We start from the raw sequence: 25,863 nt of genomic DNA, 5'->3' as shown, positions 1-25,863 counted from the left end.
TCGAGCGCGCATGCGCACGTGGCGGTTGTGAAGACAGAGAAGGGTGGGGGAGTATATATAGACGACAGCGGCATAGCTCCTCCCCTCGTCTCGCGCTGCTTCACTCAGGGCGCACGCGCGAGCCAACGCCGTCAATGGGCGATGCCTGAGTGAAGCAGCGCGAGACGGGGGAGGAGCTACGCCGCTGTCAGGACGGTAGGAGGAAGAAAACAACCCACCGAACTTAAACGACAGGCAGAAGTGGGCGTGGCCTGAGCGCGCGGACAAGGGAGGGGCGTGACCTGGAAAAAACCGTTGGAGGACGCGTCTCCCTTTGTGGGCGGGGCGAGAAAGACGTTGGGAAACTCCCCCTAAGACATTTTTTAGCCTTCTCTGGTCGGTGCCACAATAAACTACAGTTCCCATGATTCCCTGGCATTCAGTTAAAGTGGTCTCAAACTGGATTGTTTCTGCAGTGTGTGTTGGCCCTAAGTCAACACTTATGTAAGGACCATTAATTCAGTGTCAATGCACTTATTCACTCTAATTAACCCATTAATTCGCTCTACTCTGATGTAATTCCAGGGGTTTTTTTTGCCTGTAGTTGTGTGCCTTTAAGTCATTTCTGACTTATGGCAATCCTAAAGCAAACCTATCATGGGGTTTTCTTGGCAGGTTTCTTCAGAGGGGGCTTGGCATTGCATGCCTGTAACCACCCCCCAGTTAAATAAAACTTTTATTTTTATCCCACTTTTCTGTAATAAAGCAGCTAACAACAAGTTAAAACATCCACATACAATATTATTACATCATAACATTCCCCCCCCCCCCTTAAAAAAGAATTAAACCTAATACAGCAATAAGAGTGAGCAGAAACATCGTGGCTGGAATTTTGTAGGTTCTTGGTTTTGGTTTGCTTCATCCTTTTGATCCTTTGCTCTATGCCCCTGAGCTCTACAAGCAATTTATCCACGGGGCATATCAAAATCTATAACTTTTGCCCCCCAAACTCACCCTCGGCTTATATAGCTTTATCACGCTAGCAAGATCCCACGGGAAAATGGGATTTAAACGCGAGTTAAAGTAGAATTTAAACAAAACCCACAGATTCAGGAAGTTTATCACCAAATTGCTGCCAAAGTGAAATGACGCAAAGTTAAAGCGGAGAAAAATGCCACCTTTTTAGTTTCGGAATTTCCTGAAAGTGAAAAGCTGCCATTTTTCTCCGGTTTAACTTCAGTTTAACTTTGTATTATTTCACATTAACGACGACGTCATGTGATAAACTTCAGGCATTTCCGGGTTATCTCTAATTTAACTCTGGTTTAAATCCCATTTTCCCATGGGATCTTGCTAGTGTGATAAACTCCATAGTCGAGTATATACAGTATGTTTCCTACAGTAGGAGTTAAACAAGGGCGTGAGTTCAAGAAGCAAAATGGAACTTGAACTAAACTAGCTCACCATACTGTTAAATCTAAAGCTGAGCTGGGGTGATTTCTCTGACATGCATTTTCATTAGCCAGAAATGTCCCTGTATTAGCCTTGCTGTTTCAATATACTTTTAATGCATGTAGTTTCAAAACAACTAGATAACAGAGTATGTTTTTGTGTAGTAACAGCTGTCCATTATTGGACCAACTCTTTTTGCAAGAATATTTCTGAATGTAATCCATTGCTTTTTGTAGATTTGTGGTGACATTCCTGTGTGTATCTGTATGGACGTAATTCCCACTGATCTCAGCTAAATTTGATTCTCAGCAAACATGCATGGGATCAGAATTCACATTTCCTCATATCTGTGTAAGACAGATCCATATTATTAGGATGTTGATTTGGAAAGCCATACGTCAGTCCACAAATTAACCAACATCACATTTACATGAATCAAACAGCTAGAAACTGTACATGTTAAGTAGCGTTTGACTTCTGTTAAGCACAGTACCTAGAAAGTTACACTGAAGTTATTTTTAACACTTAGAAAGGCATATAACAATTTCTCAGTGCTAGTTTATATGTGCCTTCAAGTTGCCTGTCACCTTATGACAACTCCTCAGTTGGCAACTCATAAGAATTTAATGCACATAATGAAAGTAAACACAATGCAAAAGGAGAAAGGAATGGAAAGGGGGAAAGGGACTCGGTCACTTCTCCCTGGAAATCACTTACAAGGGTGTGGTTTCCCACTGATCCTTTGTCTATTGGCCCATTGGAAAGGATGGAATGTGTCTCCCTTCAGCTTTGCAGTCCTGAGGCAACTAGCTGTGGTACCATAGTGTTTTTCCTGGCAGATTGGGGATTCTTAGGTTCCTGCAGCTGTTCCTTCTTTGGACAGCTTGTTCCCCTTGTCAAAATTATGCAACTTTCTTCTGAGTAAACATGTATGATTGGGCTGTACATTTTAAGGAGGACTGGAATTTGGATTCATAAAAGTTTGAGATATACAGGAAACAGCTAAACATCTCTAAAGTTATTTCAACCCTGTGCAGACCAGCCATTAAGGCCAGCCTGAGGGCGGAGTCGGAGTGTCATGTCCATATGACTCTGTCCCCAGGGCACCATGATGCCACGTGCCGCACTGCACCGCAGTGTGTGCAACATCACAGTGCTCCTCTGGTGCTGTGTCTGCACGACATAGTGCTGAAGGAACGCTGTATAGCAGGGGTCGGCAACCTATGGCCCGTGGGCCGCATGCGGCCCACTGAGGCCTAGGAACCAGCCCCAGCCCGGCCCTGCCGTAGATTGCCGCCAGGGCCTTCGGCTTCCGGCGCAGGCACGCAGGGCCTTTGCATGCGGAGCAAGCGGCAGGCAAGGGGGGCAAGTGGCGGGCAAGGGGAGGCAATTGTCTATAGAAGCCTCAGAAACATGCATTTATATTAACATTTTTTTAAAAATCAGCAGATTTTTTTGCGTGTCCTCCATTTTTTTTATTTAAAAAAGTGTCCTCCATTTTAAATTTTTGTCCTACATTTGTCCCGGTTTATTTATTTAATTTTTTTTAAGAAAAGTATTTTATTTATTTATTTATTTATTTATTTTGCTTCGGCCCCCCGAGTTGTCTGAGGGACAGCAACCCGGCCTTTGGGTCAAAAAGGTTGCCTACCCCTGCTGTATAGCCTCGGCTATCGCACTCTGGAAAGGCCAGATCGGGGCTGCAGTGTGTCATGCAGTTGTCATGGCCCCGAATCTGCACAGCCCCTTTGTTACAATAATGTTGCACACTATTCTATACAATGTTGTATTATTTATTTATTTATGGTATTTATATCCTGCCCTTCAACCCTAAAGACTATCAGAGCGGCTTACAATTATTATTTTCAATTTGACGGTTTCTTGTCCTCAGGCTTACAATCTAAAAGACACGACACAAAAGGAGAAGGGAATGGTGGTGGGAAAGGGGATGAAGTCCAGTGGGTCTGCTCTCCTTCTGAGGCCTGGACCAAGGCAGATGGACTGGAGGGAGGGCTCTTCTTCTTTAGGCTAGCCCTGGTGGAGCTGGGCTTGCCTGTCCACTCTCTCACAGGCCGAAGGATGACAGTTATATAGATGGTGATTCTTCTTGGCAATTTAAAATTCTGTTTGCTCTCATTCCTTCAGTTTCTAACCAAAGTTCTGCTTCTGTGGATTGTTTGTGGAAGGGATTTTAGTTTTCTGTCCCTTACGTCAGTTGGATTTATGCACACACTGGAGAAGAAATAAAAGCAAAATGCAGTAAATGCATGGTGTATAATGTTGTCTTTTAATTTTTTTAACAGACTGCTGCCAACTATTTATTTCAAACTTAAAATGGTATCCAGCCAGGAAAAGTTAGCATTTCAGTTTGGACTAAAACTGTATGGCTGAGAAGAACACAGTATATTTATCTCCAGAAGCAAGGTGAGTCATTTAAATTAGCTGAATTCTAGTGAATTTGATTGCATTTGAAGCTCCCCCAAAGGAAGCAATGGCAGGGATGTGGTTCAAAATGAGTAAAGAAGGAATGATGAAAGTGTTAAGCACCACTGAATTCAACCACTTCTCCAATCACTATCACTATTCCACGGACCACAACTGCTCTTTGTTGAAGAATTCTCGCTTTTTCTAGCCATTCAGATTTGCTGACTGACAATGGTAGTATGCAGGACTTAGTGCTGATATAGATTGACAGATTGCAGTGATACTTAGGTACCCTTGAAGTCCTGGTCAATAGACGGAATCAAGACCTGACATGATTGCTCCTAAATGTCCTCTCCAACCCATTACTAATTGGGCCCAATGGTATACTGGGGATCTCGCGATATGAAACGGGAAGGACGATGGATGGCAGAAAACTCAGCAAGACATGCTATAGAGAACATCTTTGTTCCTATAAGGTGGCAATACGTGCAGCAAAGAAAGCTTCTGCAAATTTGCATCGAGCCAAACTGTTCAGGGTGATGGGAGGGTTAACTCAAGCACCATCCCCCCAAATCCAGTTCTAGAACCTTCAGCAGATTGCTGTGATGTTTTGAATGGTCACTTCACAGGTAAAATCTGTCAGATAAGAGCTGACTTAGATGCTGACATTGTAGCAGAGGTTAACAATGGGGTGTCTAGTGAGTATGATTACACTGGATCAGTTTCAGTTGATGAGTACCACTGATGTGGACAAGCTGCGAGGGCAAATTTTACATTTTCAGGACTCCTAGCCACACAGTTACACTGTATTTTTATTAACTGAATTTAAGAAGTTACTATCTTATTCTCAGATTCCAGCTCCCCCAGCTACATTTTATGATTCTGATTCTTATGGGAGTTTAATTCAGTAGCTTGCGGATCAACACGAGTAACTGTTTAAAATGCAATTCTTGTATATCAATAGCTTGACTTCAGAAGAAAACTAAACCTCTATGTATTGTACCACCACCTCTATGTATTGTACCACATCTACACTCTGACAGCTAAAATAATTACAGTCGGCCCTTCTTATACACGGATTTTTTATACACGGATTCAAGCATACACGGTTTGAAAATGTTCAAAAAAAGTATAAATTTACCTTGATTTTCCATTTTTTATAAGGGGCACCATTTTGCTATGTCATTATATTTAATGGGACTTGAGCATACATGGATTTTGTTATACACGGGGGATCTTGGAACCAAACCCCAGCGTATAACAAGGGTCCACTGTAATCGATTGACTTCTAATTTTTAAATTGATTAATTCTCTTAGCTCTCAGAGTATAAAGTTTTCTCTTCAGCTCTCCATGACAACCAAAACTGACTTAGCAGGTTTCCTGGACTGTATCCGTACTGGAGAAATAATAGTTTGACAATGCTTTTAACTGCTATGGCTCCATGTTACGAAAACATGAGATTTGTAGTCTGCTGTGGAACCAGCACTCTCTGAGAGAGAAGGCTAAATATATCACAGAACTACAAATCCCAGAATGCCATAGCATTGAGCCATAGCAGCTAAAGTGGTGACAAACCGCATTATTTCTGCAGTGCAGAAGCACAGCAACTTCTGGAATTCCTTGGGTGCTGTAGTGGGAAGTGGGGGAATTGCCAGATCTTGCTGCTCTGTTATTAGAAACTCATTATTGGATGCTACTCACTATAGTCCTACAGATTTACTGCATAAAAACTACAGGCTCACAGAGGGAAAGATGTAGAGAAGTGATCCCCAAACTGGGCCCTTTAATTGATTTTGGACTTCAGCTCCCAGAAGCCTCAGCTATGTTGCCAGTAGTCTGGTATTTTAGGAGCTGAAGTCCAAAATCCTTAAAGGGCACAGGAGGACCACTGGGATAGAGGATATGCCACTCTTGGAAGTTGAACAGCTGTAAATAAAGGGATAATTGGGGGGGGGTCTATTTTAAGGCATATTACAGGATTTTTATAGATTAAACAATATTTTTTTATTTTACAAAATTAGAACATTTTAATCCAGATTTAACAGTACAATTGCACTCTTTTCTTCAAAAATATTTCTGATTGCCAAACACAAACTAGATTTCCAAAGATTTGTATGTAGTAGGAAGCCAACACATTTGAGGAGTATAAATTGATCTGAATGAGATTGGAATATGCTTGTTTCCAAAATTAATGTCCTTTGAGATAAGTCTTGGTAATTCAATTGCTGGTTCAATTGCGTGTTCCCTTTTGGTTGGTCCCTGTAGTATAATTATTCAAGGATACTAGCCAATGGGAAGGAGCCATCTGCTCTGCATCGGTATCATCGTGGTAGCTATAGTGATACTGGGTCTGGAGAACTACTAAGAGATTTCTTAAGTTGCTGATGCTACTGAAATCTTCATAGAGTAGTTTTTAACAGCCTCCTAGATATTACTATGATATCAATAATTAAGTTGATTTGCTTAGGGACTTTTTTGACAGGGCTTATATCTGGAAAACTAGCTCAAAATGCTGATAGCTCTTCCACTGGGAAAGAGAAACAGCAACATTCTGTAATAAAAGAGTATTTTAGGGAAGAATTTGATGATGGGGGTAAGTGATACTTGCTTAATCTCTGTCCCATAAAATAAGTGTTAACTTCTCAGTCTTCTTCATTTGTGTATAGTCTCCCTTATTCAGAATAATTCTATTTGTTTGATTTTCTTGCAAGTATGATATAAAAATAAAGTTAATTGATAAGTAGTTACAAAATATCTCCTATATTGCATCATTTCCTTCCGATTTACATGTGGAGAATCGTAAGAAACAGAAACATGAGAGAAGACTCGATTTTAGGAAGATTTTTGAGAGTAGAACAAAAATTCAGAGTCAGCTTGGTTATGTACTTTCTGAGTAATGCTTTACAGGGAAAATGAGTGAACAAAAGGAGTCAGCAAGTGATATATCTAGGAACTGTGGGTGTGGTATATCTAGGTCTGATATTCTCTTCTGTCGAACTATAAAGAACCGGTAACCAACATTAGGTTGCAAAGCAGAATAAAATAAAGTTTCCATTATTTCTCCTAAACATGCCAACAGATTTTGATATAAAGTTGTTTGTGTGTTCTGTATGTTATAAAAAGGCATTTGATTTAACTATCCTAGCTTCTACCTCTTTCTTTGATATTGGCTGTTAACCATTCCTATCCTCACTGCAGTTTTATATATAATGTTATAATATAGGGAGATAAAGCCAAATACATAAATAATATAATAAGAGGTTTTAATTTGTTTTGGCATTGCTTAATCTTGAAGATTTGTTTCCTAGAAACAGAGAGACAAAAATAAGGGAGGGAATATAATATGTATTTCCTCCCTTCTTCCAGTCTTTTCTTTATATCCCTTGGGAAGAAAGGCTGCTGGAACTATCCCGACCCTTTCTTCAGATATCACCTTTCTAGAAGCTTATTTTGACTAATTGTCTCCATCCTGAATTAGCCTTGCTCACACCGAGGGTTACTTAAAAAATCAGTGAGTGGAGACGTAATTGAATCAGGCATGTTGCTCACATTTCTTTAAATATTTAGCCCTACATTCAGCAGCTTAAACAGGAGATACACCAAGTAATTAATCAACATGATTGAACATGCACTGGTAGCCTCTTGGGACCATAAGCAGTTGTCTCACTATCTAAATCGGATTAAATATAAGCTTTTGTGATACGAATTTCTGAGTAAAATAATGGGGTTGTTTTTAATCAGTAGGGTTGTTTTTAATCAAATTTAATTGAAGCTTTAGCAAGAATACCTTTAAAGATTTGTTGTCATAGCTTTACACTCCATTAAAAATCTTCAAACAATGTGAATAAGAAAGTTGTAGATAGTGGTGTACAGTATGGCTGCTTTAGTATAATTATGGATTTGTCAGTGAATTAAATAAGAAGTAAGTATCAAATCCCTGTTTCTTATGTAGTTGTCGAATGGTATGACAAAGGATGTTCATACATATTGTAGTCATAAGCCTTAACATTAGTCATATTTTACATCATGTGAAATAATAATTGTTTTACTATCTTTTAATTAAAAATCTACTGCTACTTTCCCTTTTTCAGATGAATGGCAGAAACGATGGGTTCAGTCTAAACACAGATCTGATTATGGTAAATTTCGCATAGGTGCAGGAAGATTTTATGGAGACAGAGAAAAAGATAAAGGTAAAATAATACATATCTATTCTCAAGAAATTGTGAGAAAGATTTATTTGGAATATTTTTAATGCTTTGCTGTACAATATTTTCAGAAGCCTATCTAATGCACGGCTTAGGGTGAAAATCTCTTCGCAACTAAGGGGACCACAGTCTCACAATGCATATGACTTCTGAAACTGGAGGAACTTCAAAAGTTGTTCGTGATCTGATGCTGGGGTCTACTGTTCAAAAACCAGTCAAAATTTTCAAAATAGCATTTTTGTCCTTACTAAGTATCTTTCATATACATCTTTTGACTTTGAATCAAGTATTTTACATCAGTTTGATTTAAACTCATATTACATATTACTTGTAAACAAAGTGTTGGATTCTCTCTATTTTTAATGGGCTAGCGTTGTTGTTGTAATTTATTAATTTGTATCTTGCCATTTTCCCAAACTGGGGCTCAAGGTGTTATACAAAAATGTACTGTTAAACACTTACAAAGATATAAGTAAAAACATGCAAAGCGATCATTAAAACACAATTATACATTCCATACAAATAAAACCATTTAAAATAAGTGCTTAAAAGACAAAAGTCAATAAAACATTATTAAAAAGCCCTCACAGTCAGTTCCTTAAAACCTCTCAGCCTAGAATAATTTTCAGTTGACAACAAAAAGACAACAAAGACAGAGGCAACATAACCTCCCTATGAAAGGAGTTCCACAGTCTGGGATAGTCACTGAGAAGGTCTTTTTCCATGTTCCCACCAGATGTGTTTGTGAAGGTGATGAGACCAAGAGAAGGGCCCCCCAAAAATCATAGTTCATGAGCAGGTTCATGTTAGAAGATAGTCCAACAGATAGCCTGAACAAGAGCACTTTGAATCATGTCTGGAAACAGGCAGGTAATCAGTGAATAAGGAAATCATATGTTTCCTGTAACCTATCCCAATCAATAGTATAGTTACCGACCCTTTGAACCAACTGTTTCTGAGCATTTTTCAAAGGCACAGAGCATGTTGCAGTAATTCAGATGGGTTGTAAGTAAAACCCATGTACCACTATGGCTAAATGAGACATTTTCAATAAAAGATATAGTTGGCACAGTGACCTTAACTATGCAAATACAGTCTTGCCCACCACAGAAACCTGGACCCAGGGATGAATTGGGTCACAGGCACATGGCTGCGCCACCATTGGGGACAACAGAGGCTTACCTGAAGTCCTGTTGCGCCTGGTGGTGGCACAGTTGCGTGCATGTGCCACCATTAGGGGCAACAGGGGCTGTCACTAATGGAGCGGCCTCGTGCCGCTCCATTAACGAGGACAATAGGACTTTAGTATCTGTGCATTATGGTATCCACAGGGGGTCCAGAATGGATCCCCCGCAGATACCAAGGTCCCACTGTATAATGAGCCAGGAAGGGCTAGGATCTAGCACACATGTGGTGACTTTCACCTCTCCAAAGATTCTGCACACATCCACAGGCGGCATGATTTGAAAAGTATCCATTATCACAAGACAAGCAGGTGCCTGAGTTATACCCAACAGAACTTCATCATCCCTAGCCTTTCAGTCAGAACGAATCCAAGCAATCTTATGTGCAAAGTGGCTGGCAAATTCTTCACAGCAAACTATTGAGTGATCTAAATTCCCTTGTGGACCAGGTTGTAAAGGATATCTTCCTGCTCAGAATAGCTCTGCTGGATGGTGTTTTGGAGACACAGTTGAGACAGACAAAAATATTATTTTGCTATGCATACAGCTGCAGCCTAAGCCTTCAAGTAGGCAGATGTTCAGTCAGACCTGTTCAAAGTCTTCCATCAACATTATTCTAGTCACTGTCTCAGTCATCTCATCTACCATCTCCAAAGAAAACCTGGGGGCTGGTTCATCTCCACTCCATGCCATTGGTATATGAGAATGTCAAATCCTTTGTTGAATTCCATCTCAAACCTCAGAACAGAGGTCTTTGAACAAAAGAACTACAAAGGTACATTGGAAAGAGAAGCAACAGAATTGGAATTCATCCATAAACTACAGTCCCTCAGTAATGGATTGAACAGGGATAATGGCTTCCAGGCTCACTACACACATTTCAGCACTATCTAACATGCCCCATCTTAAACAGGACGTCTTACACTCAAACTGGTCTTGCCTCTTAATTTCATACACATTGGCCAGTTCCCAATGTCTTTGTTCACCAATGACCATAGTTAAAACTGAACTTACTACTTCATTTCCATACACAAAGGATTTTGAATTTTAATTGACATTCTCACATACCAGTGGCATACATATATATCTGTGCTTGGTTTCCACTCCACTAAACGCATCTGAGGAAAAAGACTGAAGTCTATGAAAGTTCATGCTGCCAACTTATTTCTTTCAGTTAGTCTCAAAGGTGCTACAGGACTTGTCAGAGGCTTTCCCAGCAAACAATAACCACCAGTTAGCAGACACTAATCCTCTTTTGCATATCCTCCTACCCGGAGGAGACCATCAACAACAGAACAAGACACATATAAACAAGACACATAGGATATAAATACCTAAATAAATAAATATATTAACATGGGAATCACTCCTCCCCATCCAGAGTCACACAGTATATGTATACGTACCCACTCTTTCCCAGGTTAGCATTCTTTGAAGATGCCAGCCACAGATGCTGGCAAAAAGTCAGGAATAAAGTCTTACAGAACATGGCCACATAGTCCGAAAAACCCACAAAAAACTGCTACAGAATCTCTCCACATACTGATTCTACAGACTAACACGACTATATCTTTCAATTCTACCCTCTTGTACTGTAATAGTGTACCTCATTCATCCAGGGACGTAGCCAAGGGGAGGTTCTTGGGGTCCGGACCCCCCCTCCATTGGAAAAATGAATGGTGTGTGCTGCTGCGCCGCCGCACCCAAGCCCCATTATAATGGTGGCACTTAGTCTGGACACCCCCCTTCCTAAAATCCTAGCTATGTCCCTGATTCATCCCAACATTGACTTAAAACATTCTATTCAGAGTTTTCACAATCTTCCTTGAATTGGAAGAAAGGTTGTACCACCCACATACTGAAGACACTACAATGATCTCTCCCACCAACTTTATATAGGTCCAAAACACACTGTGGAAATAATCCAGTTTGAGACCACTTTAACTGCCCTGGCAGTAAAATGCTAGGGAATTCTGGGAGCTGTAGTTTTTTGAGACATTTAGCTTTTTCTGTCAGAGAGCTCTGGTGGCACAATAAACTACAATTCCCAGGATTCCCTAGCACTGAGCCAGGGCAGTAAAAGCTGGATTAACTCTGTAGTGTGGATTTGGACCCTAGATGTAGGATAGCTTTGGGGATAATCTGGAACTCATAGGTACACAAGTAGACAAAGACAGGCACCATGTTTTAAGTTCCTCCCTCTAGAAAAGACTAGAACTGTCATAACACTGTACCTCCAGGTTCCACACACAGAGGCAACCCAGAAAAGATACCATAACTGGTGATATTTAAAGCCATTAAATGATTCATCAGAGAAAGAAAGTTGTACTCTTTCTGTGCAGCTATATATTCCTGTGTTTGAACCCAGAATGGAAAGGATCTGAATAAATAATTTCAAAGGGAAGAGTTTAATTTTAAAAAAATATAATATTTATACCACATTGATGCTAAAATCCTTTACATACTTACCTGGAAATATGCAGAATTGAACTCACTGAGACTTATTTCTGAGTACAAATGTATTGGATTGTAGGTGTGTTTCACTGAATGTTCTTCCTCATCAGATATTTCAGCTAAAATACCTTTAGTTATTGAAAATGCATAAAATTAGTATTTAAGTTCTTGTACCTTTTAGCCAGAAGTTCTCATGGTGTTGAAAAACATTTCAAGAATTCTCAAATAATAATTTCCCTAATAATTAACATTTTATGTATTAGTGATCCCAGCTTTCATTAGCAAAATACTTGGAAAGAAATTGTTTATAATATCCATAGCCTACATATTACTTAATTGTCCTCACAATTACATTTGTGAAATCACACAAAGAAAAATTGTGTGCATTTGTATAAGAATACAACTAAAACTTTTAAAGAGTGCCTTTATTTGGTTGTTTTACTATAATTTCTCTTTATAGGTCTGCAGGCAACTCAAGACACTAAGTATTATGCAGTATCAGCAAGGTTTCGACCCTTCAGTAATGAAGGTCAGACTTTAGTGCTACAATATACGGTAAAATATGACCAACATGTTGATTGTGGTGGTGCCTATATTAAACTTTTTCATGAAGACCTGAATCAAGAAGTTATGAATGAAGATTCACCATACTATATTATGTTTGGTAAGTTCTCTTAAGTGTCTCTTGATCAGTGTTGAGACAATATCCATTTCATGCAATTATGTTGTACAAACTGAAGAGAATTGGGATTCGTACTCTGAAATTTTTTCTCTTCCATATTGCTTAATACTACAGTATATTTACCAGTAATAATAACTGCATGCTGTCTATGTGCAAAACATATAAGAAGAGATCTTCTGGTGTTTTATTTCCAATACTGGCCAACCAGATGCCTCTGGAAAACCTGCAAATGTGGCATAAAGTTAATAGTCCTCCCCTCAATATTTCTAGCATGTAATACTAGCTGTGTAATGCTGGCTGTGAATGTGGATATTATCTTTATCTATTATAACTAAGATTCAAAACCATCAAAGATAGTGCTCATCCACCCATTTTATACCAATCAGTTCATTATGTTAACTGTGTATTGTGTGAAGAAGTATTTCCTTTTTTCCCATTCTGAATTTACCAATAAATTTAATTGGCTGACTTGAGTCCTTGTAAGAAGAACTGGATGACCTGAGTTCTTTTATTGTAAGAAGATAACACAATACAGCTCTTCCCATACTAGCTATCAATTTTAAATCCTTTTATCACATCTCTTTCTTCATTACAAGACCTCCACAAAGCCATAGGCTTTTTATGTAGGTACTGCTCCATACAGTATAATTTTGGTCATTCCTTTCTGTATCTTTTCCCAGCCTGTGAAGTCTTTTTTGAGAGAGGGATGGCCAGAAAGGTATTCTCTGTTAGTAACTACTGGTAACTGTGTTATAAATAACAAGTAAATTACAAATAAAGCTACATCATGTAACCTACATTAAAATAATGCTAATATTAATGATTAGTACACAGTATTGTTTTTAATTTATTATTTAATAATCTTCTGCTAAACCTCATTTCCACCTGCTCTCCTGCCTTATATTTTGCTACATGCGCAAGCTGCGTTGTAAGAAGCAGTATTATGTCTTGCTAGATGCATAAGTAATATTGTTGGTGAGTGCTTTTGCTTTTTTCAACTTTGGCTGGTAGCCAATAATGACTCTTGCTGATGAAGATGCATCTTGCCACAGTCTTTCACATTCTCATGACATCCAAATTAGACTACTGTAACACCCTCTTGGAAACAATCCAGAAACTTCCATTAACACTCTTTGAGCATGGTTGATAGTATGCTTCTATGTTCAGTTCGACATGCTACAAAATCTGAAATGCTTTAGGCCCTGCATACCCTATGGACTGCATTGTTCTGTATTCAATCCCTGCTGGCTCTAGCCAGCCTCCAGGTTCCTGGTACAGATCCCATGACCATTAATGGCAAGGTGGATGGCTGCTGGGAACAGAGCCATTTCAATGGGTGATACCCATACTGTGGATTGCCAAGCAGAATCTCACATGCGCCAACATTAGTCCTTCAAGTAACTTTAACATATCTGTTTATAAAGGGCTTTGACTGAATGTTTTTAATTGATATGTGTTCGATACTATTCCCTTACAAAATTTTCTTATACTGAATGTTAATCTATTTTATAAATAGTTTTTTGTGGGTTTTGGGGGCTATGTGACCATGTTCTAGAAGAGTTTCTTCCTGACGTTTCGCCAGCATCTGTGGCTAGCATCTTCCAGCCAGCCACAGATGCTGATGAAACGTCAGGAAGAAACTCTTCTAGAACATGGCCACATAGCCCGAAAAACCCACAAAAAACTATGGATGCCGGCCATGAAAGCCCTTGACTTCACTATTTTTATATGTCTGTTTCATGGGTCTTCATAATTGGAAAGGTATTCCAAAATATATTATCTGGCTTCTGAATGTTTTATTTTATTTTTGGGGCCACTTTGAAAGTGCACTTGTGGGAGAAAATGATATAAGTTTTAAAAACAAAATGTGGATTGCAGGTGATTGAAAAGAAAAGGAAATACAGTGGACCTTTGTTATACGCTGGGGTTTGGTTCCAAGATACCCTGTGGATTGCAAAATCTGTGGATGCTCAAGTTACATTAAATATAATTAAATAGCAAAATGGTGTCTCTTATAAAAATAGGAAAATCAAGGTTTGATATTTTAAATTCATACCTTTTTTTTGAACATTTTCAAACTGTGGATGGTTGAATCCATGTATAAAAAATCCATGTATAAGAAGGGCCGACTGTACTATCAGAAGAGTGTCTGTATTCAAACTGTCATGAAACACGATGGGTACAACATTATTTGGTGCAACGTTATTTGAATTTTTAAAATATTTTGTTTTCTTGTAGGTCCAGATATATGTGGTGAAGACAAAAAGATTGTGCAGGTTATATTTAACTATAAAGATGACTACTACTTCATTAAAAAAAACATCACATGCGAGGTATAATAATTGTATTCTTGCTTTCTGAGAAACGTATTAGTGTCTAAATTTATTTATTGCAGTTCTTAACTTGTAATTATGTTTTCTACACAAGCATCAGTGAAATATCTGTTATATAACAGTTTGAGTCAAACAATGGCTTTTAAACTTAATTTAATATACAGTACTAAAAAACTTTCATAGGTTACAGCCTACTTCCAATGCTGCATTCACAAGCAATACAGAAAGCAGAATGTGTGTGTGTGTGCGTGCGCTGTTCTCAGCATCTTCATTTTACAAATGTAGTAATCTCTGTTTGTATGTATGTGCCTCCAAGTCACCTGTCAACTTATGGTGATCCCATGGATTTCATAGAGTTTTCTTAGGCAAGGAATACTCAGAGGAGGACTCATAATTAACTCCCCCTCTAACTCCTGATTTCTCTCTATCCAAAGTTTCACACCTTTCTTTCTGTTAGCTCTGAATGGTTCTTAAAATTGTGTTGGTTTTGTGTGTTTGTGTGCACCTTTGCACAAACCCTTTTGTTCATCAACACTGGTGTCTCTCTGCAGTTAGGACTTGTATACATAGGTGTAAAAGATCCTTTAAAATTCCCCAACTTCTCACAGGACTCCTGATGGACTAATAAATTCTCCCAAATATCAAGGAGACGCTATCACTGTTGGCACTGCCCCCCTCCCTTTTAAGTAATACTGGAGAATCAATTCCATTAAACTCATTGAAATTTAATATAAGTAAACATACTTAGGGTTGTATTCAGCCTTTATAAAGAGAAAAGATTCCTGCTACAATCTCTGTTTAGACCAGGAATGGGGAACCTCTGGCCTTTCAAGTGTTGACAAGCTATTACTCCATCATACATCACCATTGGCTAAAGCTGATTAGAACTGAAGTTCAACAACACTTGGAGGGCTTAAGGTTTCCTATCCCTGATTTGGGCTTTGGTTGAATGGTAGGGTATGAATGAATTAAGAGCCTATCTATTAAAACACACCATCTAAGCAGCAATATACATGGCTGTTCTTTCCTAATAATAGCATATTGTCAACTTTCTGGATCTCCGTAGTATTCACTAAATAAAGTGGGGCAGAATCAGGTTATTAAATAGCTCACTTTTCTGTTTAGTTTACATGAAATGTGGCAGGCAAAGCTGACCATTAGAATACCTGGAAATAATTCTATATTGACATGCAATAATCTTTATTCTTTTTCCTTTTTGAGACCGATGACTTTACCCATCTCTACACTCTAATAGTACGTCCAGATTTAACATATGAAGTGAAGATTGACAACTATGTGGCTGAGTCTGGTAACTTAGAAGATGACTGGGATTTTCTGCCTCCAAGGAAAATAGTAGATGCTGATATGCCAAAACCTGATTATTGGGATGAAAGGGAAACGATTGAGGACCCCATGGACAAGAAACCAGATGTAAAGTTTCAGTTTGAATATCATGGTTTCACACTGTATATGTTAAAATTAGATGCCCTACCAGTCAAAGCTTTTCCACTGATATGCTCTTGTTACCTACACTGAAGCTAGTGCATATTGTACCTGTATGTGTAGTTCTAGAATTAATGTAGTTTTAAGCCTAGTATTAGATGTAACAAGATTGTAGTAGCCATAGGCCTGTTACAGACTGCCAAAATAAAGCTGGTTCGGGTCTCTTTGGAGGTATGCTGTTTAAATGATGCATGCATCCTAAGAATCCGGAAGCTGCACCAAAGCTGCACTCCAGTGTTTAGGAATGGAGTGTGGTTTTGGCGCGACCTCCGGACTCTTAGGACCCATGCATCATTTAAATAGCATACCTCCAAAGAGACCCAAAGCAGCTTTATTTTGGCAGTCTGTAACAGGCCCTAGTTACCTTTTTATCATAATTAGTTTAGTAATTTAGTGGTATTTTGTTCTTGCTTTATAGCTGTAGAAAACAGGTCTACTAGTTTACTAGTCTGTGATGGAGTTGGGATTAAACTCTAAAATCAGACAAGTGTGTTGAATTTGCACTATCTTTAATGTTTTAAATATATATATGAGGGAACTGTTTTACATGAAGTTCTTCTATACGTTGTCTTTTAACCTGTGGAATAATGATTATCTACTAGGAAACTTCTTGAAGACTTTGCCCAGGCCTCTGTTGATAGTCATTGAATTGGGACTGTTGGATTAAATGGGTCTCTTTTCTTTTTTACATAAGTAAAAGTAAATGTCAGAAGAAGAAAAAACTCTAAAATCAGTACTGGATCTTAGTGGCATTTTGGCATTTTCATAGTCAGTCTTGTATTCACTGGAATAAAGAAAGTAGGGAAAGTCTACTTGAATTGATTCAGAAACATTTATCACAGTGACAATGATTAAAATTTATTGTTGTTAATCCCATTATACTATGCGATGCTCTGGCCTGCTCAGCTATATACATGTATAGAGAGGAGGTGGATATATAGCATAAAACATCTGCAAGTTCCTTTCCTGGATCTCCATCAGGAAATAATATATAACACATTTATTATAGATCTGTTTTGTGAACCATATAATGCAACTTTATATTTGAACTAGAATCCCTCCCACCCCAAACATATAAAACAACATCATATATAGTTTGGCACTCAGGACTAAACCTATATGCAACAATGGCACTATCTATCATCAAAGAATCCAGGACTAAAATACAACCTAACTGAAGAGGCTAGGCACTGTTTATAACTGAACATGACATTCAGCTAGAGAATCTCTCCCTGCTTTCCATCAACTACCTACTCTAAAAAAGCTGCTGGTGAGACTTGCAATTCCACCAAGGTCATATATAGTGACTGAATGCAAACATTCCAGATACCACATACTGCTATGTGGAGGGAAACTATTGATCTGTGTATAAGACCCAGGAACTATTAATCAGCAATCACCATCAAAATGTTGAACAACTATTGCTAAACATTTTAATTTTGGAAGACACCACTTTCCCAAAAACTGCTATATTTCCAACAGAGAAACCCAGTGATCCAACTGTGATTGAGAAGATAAAACGTTTGGATCCACACACAGGCCTGACAACATGATGCCATATGGCCTTAGTTTAGAAGACAACCCGCTCTTGCATCCAGCACAATCCTCTGAATTCGATCTTTAGACTCTGGGAATACTCTGTCATTGGATACTGTTGATCTCTCCCAGTCCAATAGACATCACAGAAGATTTCAGAATCTAAACATATTGTGCTTTTTGTGAAGGCCTGTTTTCAATAATTTTATTACATTTTATTAAATCAACTTCAGTTTTATAACACTCTTCTAGAATTGAGCTTCTTCCTGAAAATGATACACAGCTGCTATTTTTGAAGATTTCACACACACAAACAAACCCACCCACTCACACCCACACACACTTTCCCCATAATAATAGTGCTATCAGTGGTTCTGAAAAGTGCATACATTGGGACCTTGCCATCCACGGATTTGAGCATCCGTGAATGGCAAGCCCCATTGTCCCAATTGGCATCTTGTGCATGCGGCGCCACCATTAGGGACAACAGGACTTGAGGTCCCATTTTTTTCATATCCGCTAGGGTGGTGGTGATCCAGAACAGATTCCCTGCAGATATGAAGGTCCAACTGTATTTACATGTGCCAGTGGAGTGCATAGGCCTTTACTTTAACAGGGCAAGATAACTCTTTTTATTCTTTCCCAAATGAGAATTCTGTTCACAACTAGTATACATAGCCCATGCTGCTACCTGTAGTTTTCACTGTGCAGTAGAGCAACTCCATAATTTTTCTCCTTAATATCTAGTAATAGCATGAAAGTTTACTTGTCTCTAAAAAGTGCAAGAGCTAAAGCACTTTAAAAAGAGAGGCAATAAACAGGCCTCGTCCCTTTACAGTCTTTTGAGATCATTCAGACTTTATCTCTTAATGAATCTATGGCCCATTACAGACGGGCGTAAAGTGCATCCTGGGGACATACTAGGGTTAGGGAAAGTGCGTGCCTTACGCACGCATCTAACCCTAGTACGTTCCCAGGACGTACAAAATGGCGGCGCCCGTTCCACACAGGGGCCACCATGACTACGTCATGACCGTGCCGCCTCCAAATGGGGTGGCGCGGAAGTGACGTAGTGGGGCCGCGCAAGGGCGCTGGGGCGCCCTTTCTGCAGTCCCGTTTCAGAGCTCCTTCCATGATTTGCGTCGCTGGCGCAGCCTCTACATGGCTGCGCCAGCGACACAAATGAGAAAGGGGCCAAGCGGCCCTTTTCTCTGCATCCCCGCCACTGTCGGGTGTCCTTGGGGCCCAAGGACACCCCTTTCCATGAAGCCCCAAGGACACCCCTTTCCAGGCCGCGGGGAAGCGGCCTGGAAAGTGGCGGATTGGGGCCTCAGAGGCTGCCGCTGTGGCAGCTGAGGCCCCAATCCGGCGGGGAAAGGAACGCCTACAGGCTGCCCCAAAGGGGCGGTCTGTAACGTGCCTACGATGGGAACCACCTTGGATCCCACCTCTAGAAAAAGGCGTAAAACAAATCAATTTCAAACAGGACATACAGGAAAGCTTTCTGATAGTAATTACAGTACTTTGCAATTGAGAGACGAACAGAAGAACAGAAAGGCTGGGAATAATCAGGTATATTTTAGCATTCTTGAAAGTCATCAGCAAGAGAACAATTATGATAAAGTTAGTACTGTAATCAACCAATAGTATAAAATTACATCTAAAACTATATCATTAGTCTGTCTCATCTACCAAAGCATGTGTTAGACTTAATCATCTTAATAAATATTGTTTCAGGATTGGGAGCAGCCAGAAAGAATTCCTGATCCTGATGTGCAGAAACCAGATGACTGGGATGAAGAGATGGATGGGGAATGGTCCCCACCATTGATTCCAAACCCTGAGTACAAAGTAAGAGTGGTATATGTTTACATCAGGGTTTTAAAGTGTAGCCATTTGTTTTCTTTTTGTGGCCCTCCAAGTATTCCTTAAGCCTGCAAAGCTCACAGACCCCTCAATTTAAAAAAATGCTTCAAAATGTTACCTCTATTCACACTGTAGATGGTATATTTTTCTAGAATATCTGCTCCTAATGCAATGGACCCTTGATTTCCATTGGGGTTTGGTTTCAGGACAAACTTCCCTTATGGATACCAAAGTCCATGAATAATGAAGTCCATTTTTAAACAATAGTGGTAATAAAATGGTGGCCCTGATATAAAATAGCAAAATCAAGGTTTGCTTTTTTTATTTTATTTAAAAAAAGCCATGGGTGGTTGAATTCAGGGATGCAGAATCCAGGGATATGAAGGGCTCACTATACCCTCCCTTGATCCCCAAAACTACCAAAAAGTGCCCCAACCCAGAAAGTAGAAACCTGAAGTAGACTTCCAGTCAGTACTTGAAATAATTTCAGTACAATTCAGTTGTTTAGAATTGGTATTAATATTTTTATTGTAGTCTTTTTATTGAAGTTTCTCCTGGTATTGTCATTAGATAGGTCCTGCATTTAACTGTAAATTATTCATTACATCATAATCAAATGATAGTAGCATACAGTCAGCCCTCCTTATACACGGATTTATTATACACGGATTCAAGCATACACGGTTTTAAAATGTTCCAAAAAAGTATAAATTTCAAATATCAAACCTTGATTTTCCACTTTTTATAAGGGACACCATTTTGTTCTGCCATTATATTTAATGGGACTTGAGCATACACGGATTTTGTTATACACGGTGGATCTTGGAACCAAACCGCAGCGTATAACAAGGGTCCACTGTATTCGATTTTTACCAGATTTTTTTTACTCACGTTTTATGTCAAGTAGTACCTTAATTATTCTGGGTTCAAAAAGCACTATTCAAACTAATCTCAAACATTCTTTTTTAGGGCATTTGGAAACCTCGTATTATTAAAAACCCCAGTTACAATGGCATATGGGTCCAACCAGAAGTTGACAACCCAGAATATACACCAGATCCTGATCTTTACAAATATTTTAACATCAGTGTCATTGGCTTAGAGATTTTACAGGTATCTATATTGCACTGTTCAAAGAACTCACTTATTCGGGCATTGCATTGATGGAAAAACCAATACAGTTTCTAATTTCGCCCCTTTCCTTTATGTAGGAGAACACAAATGTCAAGCAGACCACTCATTCTGAAAATATTACATAAACGGACATTTTTCACTCATATTACAGTCAACAGTGGAATGGCTGTCTACAATAGGCATATGTTTTTTTCCGTTCATAGCCTTTCCTTGCAGAAATTAGTGAATGAAGACTTCCCTCAAAATTGGGACAATGGAACATTGTGCATGTATAGTGCCATTATAAATATGTGTTCATGTGCCTTTAAGTTGCCTCTCGACTTATGGCATCCCCATTAATTTCATAGGGTTTTCTCAGACAATGACTATTTCAGAGGTAGTGTTGTCAGCTCCTTCCTTTGAAATATAACCTACAGCAGCTGGTATTCATTTGTAGTCTCCCATCCAAGTACTAACAAGGGCAGACCCTGCTTAGCTTCCAAGATCAGATAGGATCTGGTGCCTTTAGGGTATTTAGGCTCAAGCAACCATTAAAAGCAAGTTTGAGAACAAAGAATGCAGCTGACCAGAAGGGTACATTTGGAAAAATGTCTCTCTCCAAAACTGCAGCATTTTTATGCAGCGATTGATTGCATATGCATATTGTAATGACATACTGTATTTTACTGGACTTCAGTTGTGAACTGCCTTAAGTAACTGACAAGCTGGAACATATTTGATGATGTCAGATTCTGTTATAGTCTGAGAATATAATTGGACTGCATTAAGTAACTCCCTTTCCTGTTCTAATTCCAACAGGGAAGGTCTGGTACAATTTTTGATAATTTTCTTATCACAAATGATGAACAATATGCTGAAGATGCTGGGAATGAAATGTGGGGTGCTACCTATGTAAGTAACTACACTGAATCTTACAAAAAGAAAATTAATTATTAAATTGGCATTTAATAATTAGCTTACAGTTGTAAACTGCTTAGACACTGTTTAGGCGGTATGAAGCGGTATATAAATGAAGTTTGTTTTTTGTTTGTTTTTTGTAATCATTACATTCAATTTATTGGTCCTCAAAGGTGTCCACTGGTTTCATCTTTTAATAAAAGCAGCATTAAATAATATAATATGTTTACTGTTACTAGAAAGAGCTACCATATATACTCATCTACAGTAGTGTCACTGTGTGTGTGTGTGTGTGTGTGTGTGCGGACTGCCCAGAAAGGGGGGGTGACACTCTCCAGGGCCATGCAGCTTCTCCTCCGCCTTCTCTGGAGATGCACGTATGCTCCCTTCCCTCTCTAGGGCAGAATGTAGTGGGGCCTTGCTATCTACGGGCTTCCTTCAGCAGATTTAAGCATCAGAGGACAGCAAGCTCCATTGTCCCCAACCATGGTGTGTGTGTCTGCAGCCAGGCTAGCAACCACGAGCAAATCACGCTGCCATTAAGACAGTGGGTCTTGAGGTCTCGTGTTTTTTCATATCCATGGTGCGAGGGGGCGTCCAGAACAGATCCCCCATGGATACAAAGATCTAACTGTAGTTCACTAAAATTTATTGCCACAGCTGATAAATACATTGTGCTAGTTATTCTGTAACTTCTGTATTGTTATGAAGTGTGATAGAGATATGGTTTCAGTTTTTAGCTAAACTGTTCACACTGAAATTAATGGATTGTTAAAAGGAGACAAAATACTCCTTTTGTATGTACTGATAGATTTTAAGCATCAATAATTGTTACAAGTTTGAATCTATTAATTTCATATAATTTGTTCTGATAAACAGGAGAGAGAATGGAAGAGAAGAGACGGACAAGATGTTGTGTATAACAAAATTAATGAAAAACAGGAACCAAAGGGAAAGGATGCCAAGAAAGAAAAGAAGGGAAAAGATCTCAATGTTAAAGATGAACTCTAATCAACCAAAACTTTTGCTTAATACTCAGTATGTTAATGACTTGTCTTTGATTTGGCCTGGAAATAGTTCAACTTCCAAAGATCCCACTTATTTTCTATACATTATTACTGGGTCCCTGAAATACAATGGGAAAAAAGTACTTATGAACACTTTTTATGTGAATAGGTGAGTACTGATGACAGAAGAAGAATCTGGGTCATCAGAAGTAAATCCTCCTCATTTTAAAGGGGCTTAAATTTAATAGGCCTATTGTGTTTTATCGAGGAGGCTCATTAGCATCTGCTATAGACACACAGACCACATAGATTAGGAGTGCTCAACATTTTTACAGCTTTTGCTTTCCATAGTCACTGAATAACGTGCTGAATTTTGCGTAGTTTGGTGGTGATACTCCCCTCCCCTGATTTTATGGAAATTCAGCCCCAACCCCAAAGGATTCCCTGAAATAAAATTATCTCTTAATATAAGCTATTCACTCTCCAAGTTTTCAAAGGATGGTCTTGTGGCAGCACCAAGGTGTAGCCCCTTGTAGTGGTGAGTGGAGGAATGCAGTCCTCTTATTTCCACAAGCTGCAGAACCCTAATATAGATGGAGGCAAAATATTTAGTGCACAGATGTAGAGAATAACAGAACCACTAAAGGCCAGAATGATGTCCCACTAAAGATGCCTTCTCAGCAACTTGGGAGTGCGGTGTTTACATGCCGCATGCTCCAATAATGCCTGGAAGTCAGCCGGAAGCCAGCCAGCTGCCCATACATAGGCGGCTTCAAGACACTCAGGCAGTGCAGTAGTTACACACTGCACACCAATAGAAAATCTTGAAGCTGCCCTCAAAGTGAGCCAGGGCTGGGAAAGCCGGCTCTTTCACAGCGCAAATAGGAGTGGATCTTATCTGCTCCTATTTGGGCCCAGTTTAAGGTGGATTGGGGCCACAGAGTATGTTTGAGGTTGACTGAAGTAGCAGCTGTAGTTTACAACCCCATTTACAGATTGCAAGGGACCAACATTATCTCAGACTTGGGGGACAAATTGCTACAGTAGTGGGAGATATTCTTACTGAAATTTTATTTTATTTTCTTAAAAGCTAGCACTCATTTGTAAACATAGAACCCAGCTGAGAGTACCAGCAACACATAATAATAGCCTGCCAGATTGTAGAATGAAACTAATACAAATTTCTAGGTTCAGGGCAGGGGTGGGCAATTGCCAGGGGATGGGTGGTTGCATTGGACCCCGTGAGACCTTGAAAGACGACACATACCCAGTGAACTGTTCCACCCCTGTGAAAATGTTATAAATTATTTTTGGGACAAAAAGCCCTTGGCACATGTTACAAGACATGGGGACAATTTTAAACTGTTGGGAGAGGACTGGTTATTTTAGACTCAAGAAGTGCCTTGTTTAAAAAAAAGGAAGTGGTCTGGAAATCAGCTTCCACTTAATAAAAAAGGCTCCACCTATGCCTCACATGGCCCAAGGGGCCAAAAACATATCAATGTTGTTGTCATGCTGTTTTTCCCTCCAAAATTGTGACACAACGCAGCTTATGAATTAAAAGAACAGTACAAGTAAATTGGGCTCCATAGCTTCTGGAAGATGTTTGAGGGAGGAAAAACATTTCAAATCTTTTTGCGGTGTTCGGGGGCTGAAATACTTGTAAGCTGCATGTGACCCTTGGCTCCCTTTTTCCCCACTCTGATTTAGGGGTTTATTAAACCACCAAAGAGGGGAAGCCAAAGTGGGTTGTCCCTTTGGATCATGATCACAGGGTACAAATATAAGTAGGGGGAGCTCAAATAATACATGAGGACAGATAAATGTATCATTAGAGATTGTGGCTGGATGTGGTGCTGGAAGTCGCAAAGCTGTTATTAGAGTAGGACAATTGGTTACATTGGTTTGATTTTTAAAAATGTTTTTTTTTAATGTTTTTGGGATTGTGAGGCTGACCGCAGCATATTACATAGAGGAGCATTATAATTACAAAGGACAGAGGGTCTGGTCATGAGTGACAACAACACTGAATGTTTGGAAGACTATTGAAAATGCATGCAATCTTTCCCTTTCTGTTTCAGTCCCCAACTTTAGTAACTTTGGCTTTTCTGCAGTCACACTAGTATGAAAGTGTTGTGGATTAATTTAGATTGGGTAATAAGAAGGGGCATCTTTTTTCCTTCGTAACTGTAGAAGAACATGCTGAGTTTACCTGTGTTGCTACAACCTGGGTGGTAAGAGAATAAGGAGTTAAGCCTAATTCAAGCATTCTTGAAGAATGTTGTTCAAGTAGATGAAGCAGAGATGGATAGCTGTGTGACTCTTGTTGATGTTTTGCTCATATAAAAGCATGTCAGTAGAGGAGAGAGACTTCTATACCGGAGACTCTTTATGATAGCAATGGCCTGTTACAGACAGCCAAAATAAAGCTGCTTCAAGTCACAGTGGAGATATGGTGTTTCAATGATGCATGCGTCCTAAGAGTCCAGAAGTCACACCAAAGCCACGCTCCAGCCCTAAGAACTGGAGTGTAGCTTTGGTGTGGCTTCTGGACTCTTAGGACGCATGCATCATTGAAACACCATACCTCCACTGTGACTTGAAGCAGCTTTATTTTGGCTGTCTGTAACAGGCCAATAATTCTGATTCCATCCTTCTGTCTTTTAAAAAGTGCTACATAAAAACTTGAATGTGAATACCTCATGGTGGGAGCTTGAGATGAGTGGTATTCTGTTGATGTATCAACCATCCTGCTGTGTAACATTCCCCCAGGCTGAACTGACAGAAACAGAAGCTTGCAGGACGTGCACATTCTGGTTGTGTGGCATATAAAGAGTTAAATAAAACTCTGAAAACATGTGAAGCCATTTATTCAGTCCTGTTAAATTCCCTTTCCTTTGCAGTATCTTGCAAAAAAAAAAATTCCTTTGAATTTGTTTTTAAGTAATTATGAGTTTCACTTAATAAATTGATAATATTTTTTAATTTACTTACTACATTGCAATACTACCTCTCCTTTTTAATATTTCTACTTTGTTCCACTGCGGTTTCCTATAAACTTTTATTATCTAACTTCTTATGATCTTCCTTCAATTTAAATTATATTTAATTTATTAAAATATTTATTACTCATTTAACTTAATTTAATTAATTTTAATTAAATATAATTAATTAAATTCCAGTTTTATACATTTTAAACTAAA

General features: G+C 39.1%; 1 protein-coding gene across 1 annotated transcript; it reads left to right on the top strand.

Annotated features, from left to right (window-relative positions):
* Positions 1–3,764: 3,764 nt before the first annotated feature.
* LOC149316275 (calreticulin-like) lies at positions 3,765–25,056 on the top strand (the record flags this gene model as incomplete). The annotated part of the gene is made up of 9 exons (XM_089518300.1): positions 3,765–3,855; positions 7,948–8,049; positions 12,163–12,366; positions 14,623–14,717; positions 15,939–16,148; positions 19,494–19,607; positions 20,592–20,735; positions 21,555–21,647; positions 22,533–25,056. Coding segments are annotated over 9 exons (1,185 nt in total), but the record flags the coding sequence as incomplete, so codon positions are not given.
* Positions 25,057–25,863: the final 807 nt, after the last annotated feature.

The sequence above is a fragment of the Sceloporus occidentalis genome, unplaced genomic scaffold, assembly GCF_023333645.1.
Source record: "Sceloporus occidentalis isolate IW3139 unplaced genomic scaffold, rSceOcc1.0.p SCAF_3, whole genome shotgun sequence".
Taxonomy (NCBI): Eukaryota; Metazoa; Chordata; class Lepidosauria; order Squamata; family Phrynosomatidae; genus Sceloporus; species Sceloporus occidentalis.
This window is presented reverse-complemented; position numbering and strand designations above follow the sequence as displayed.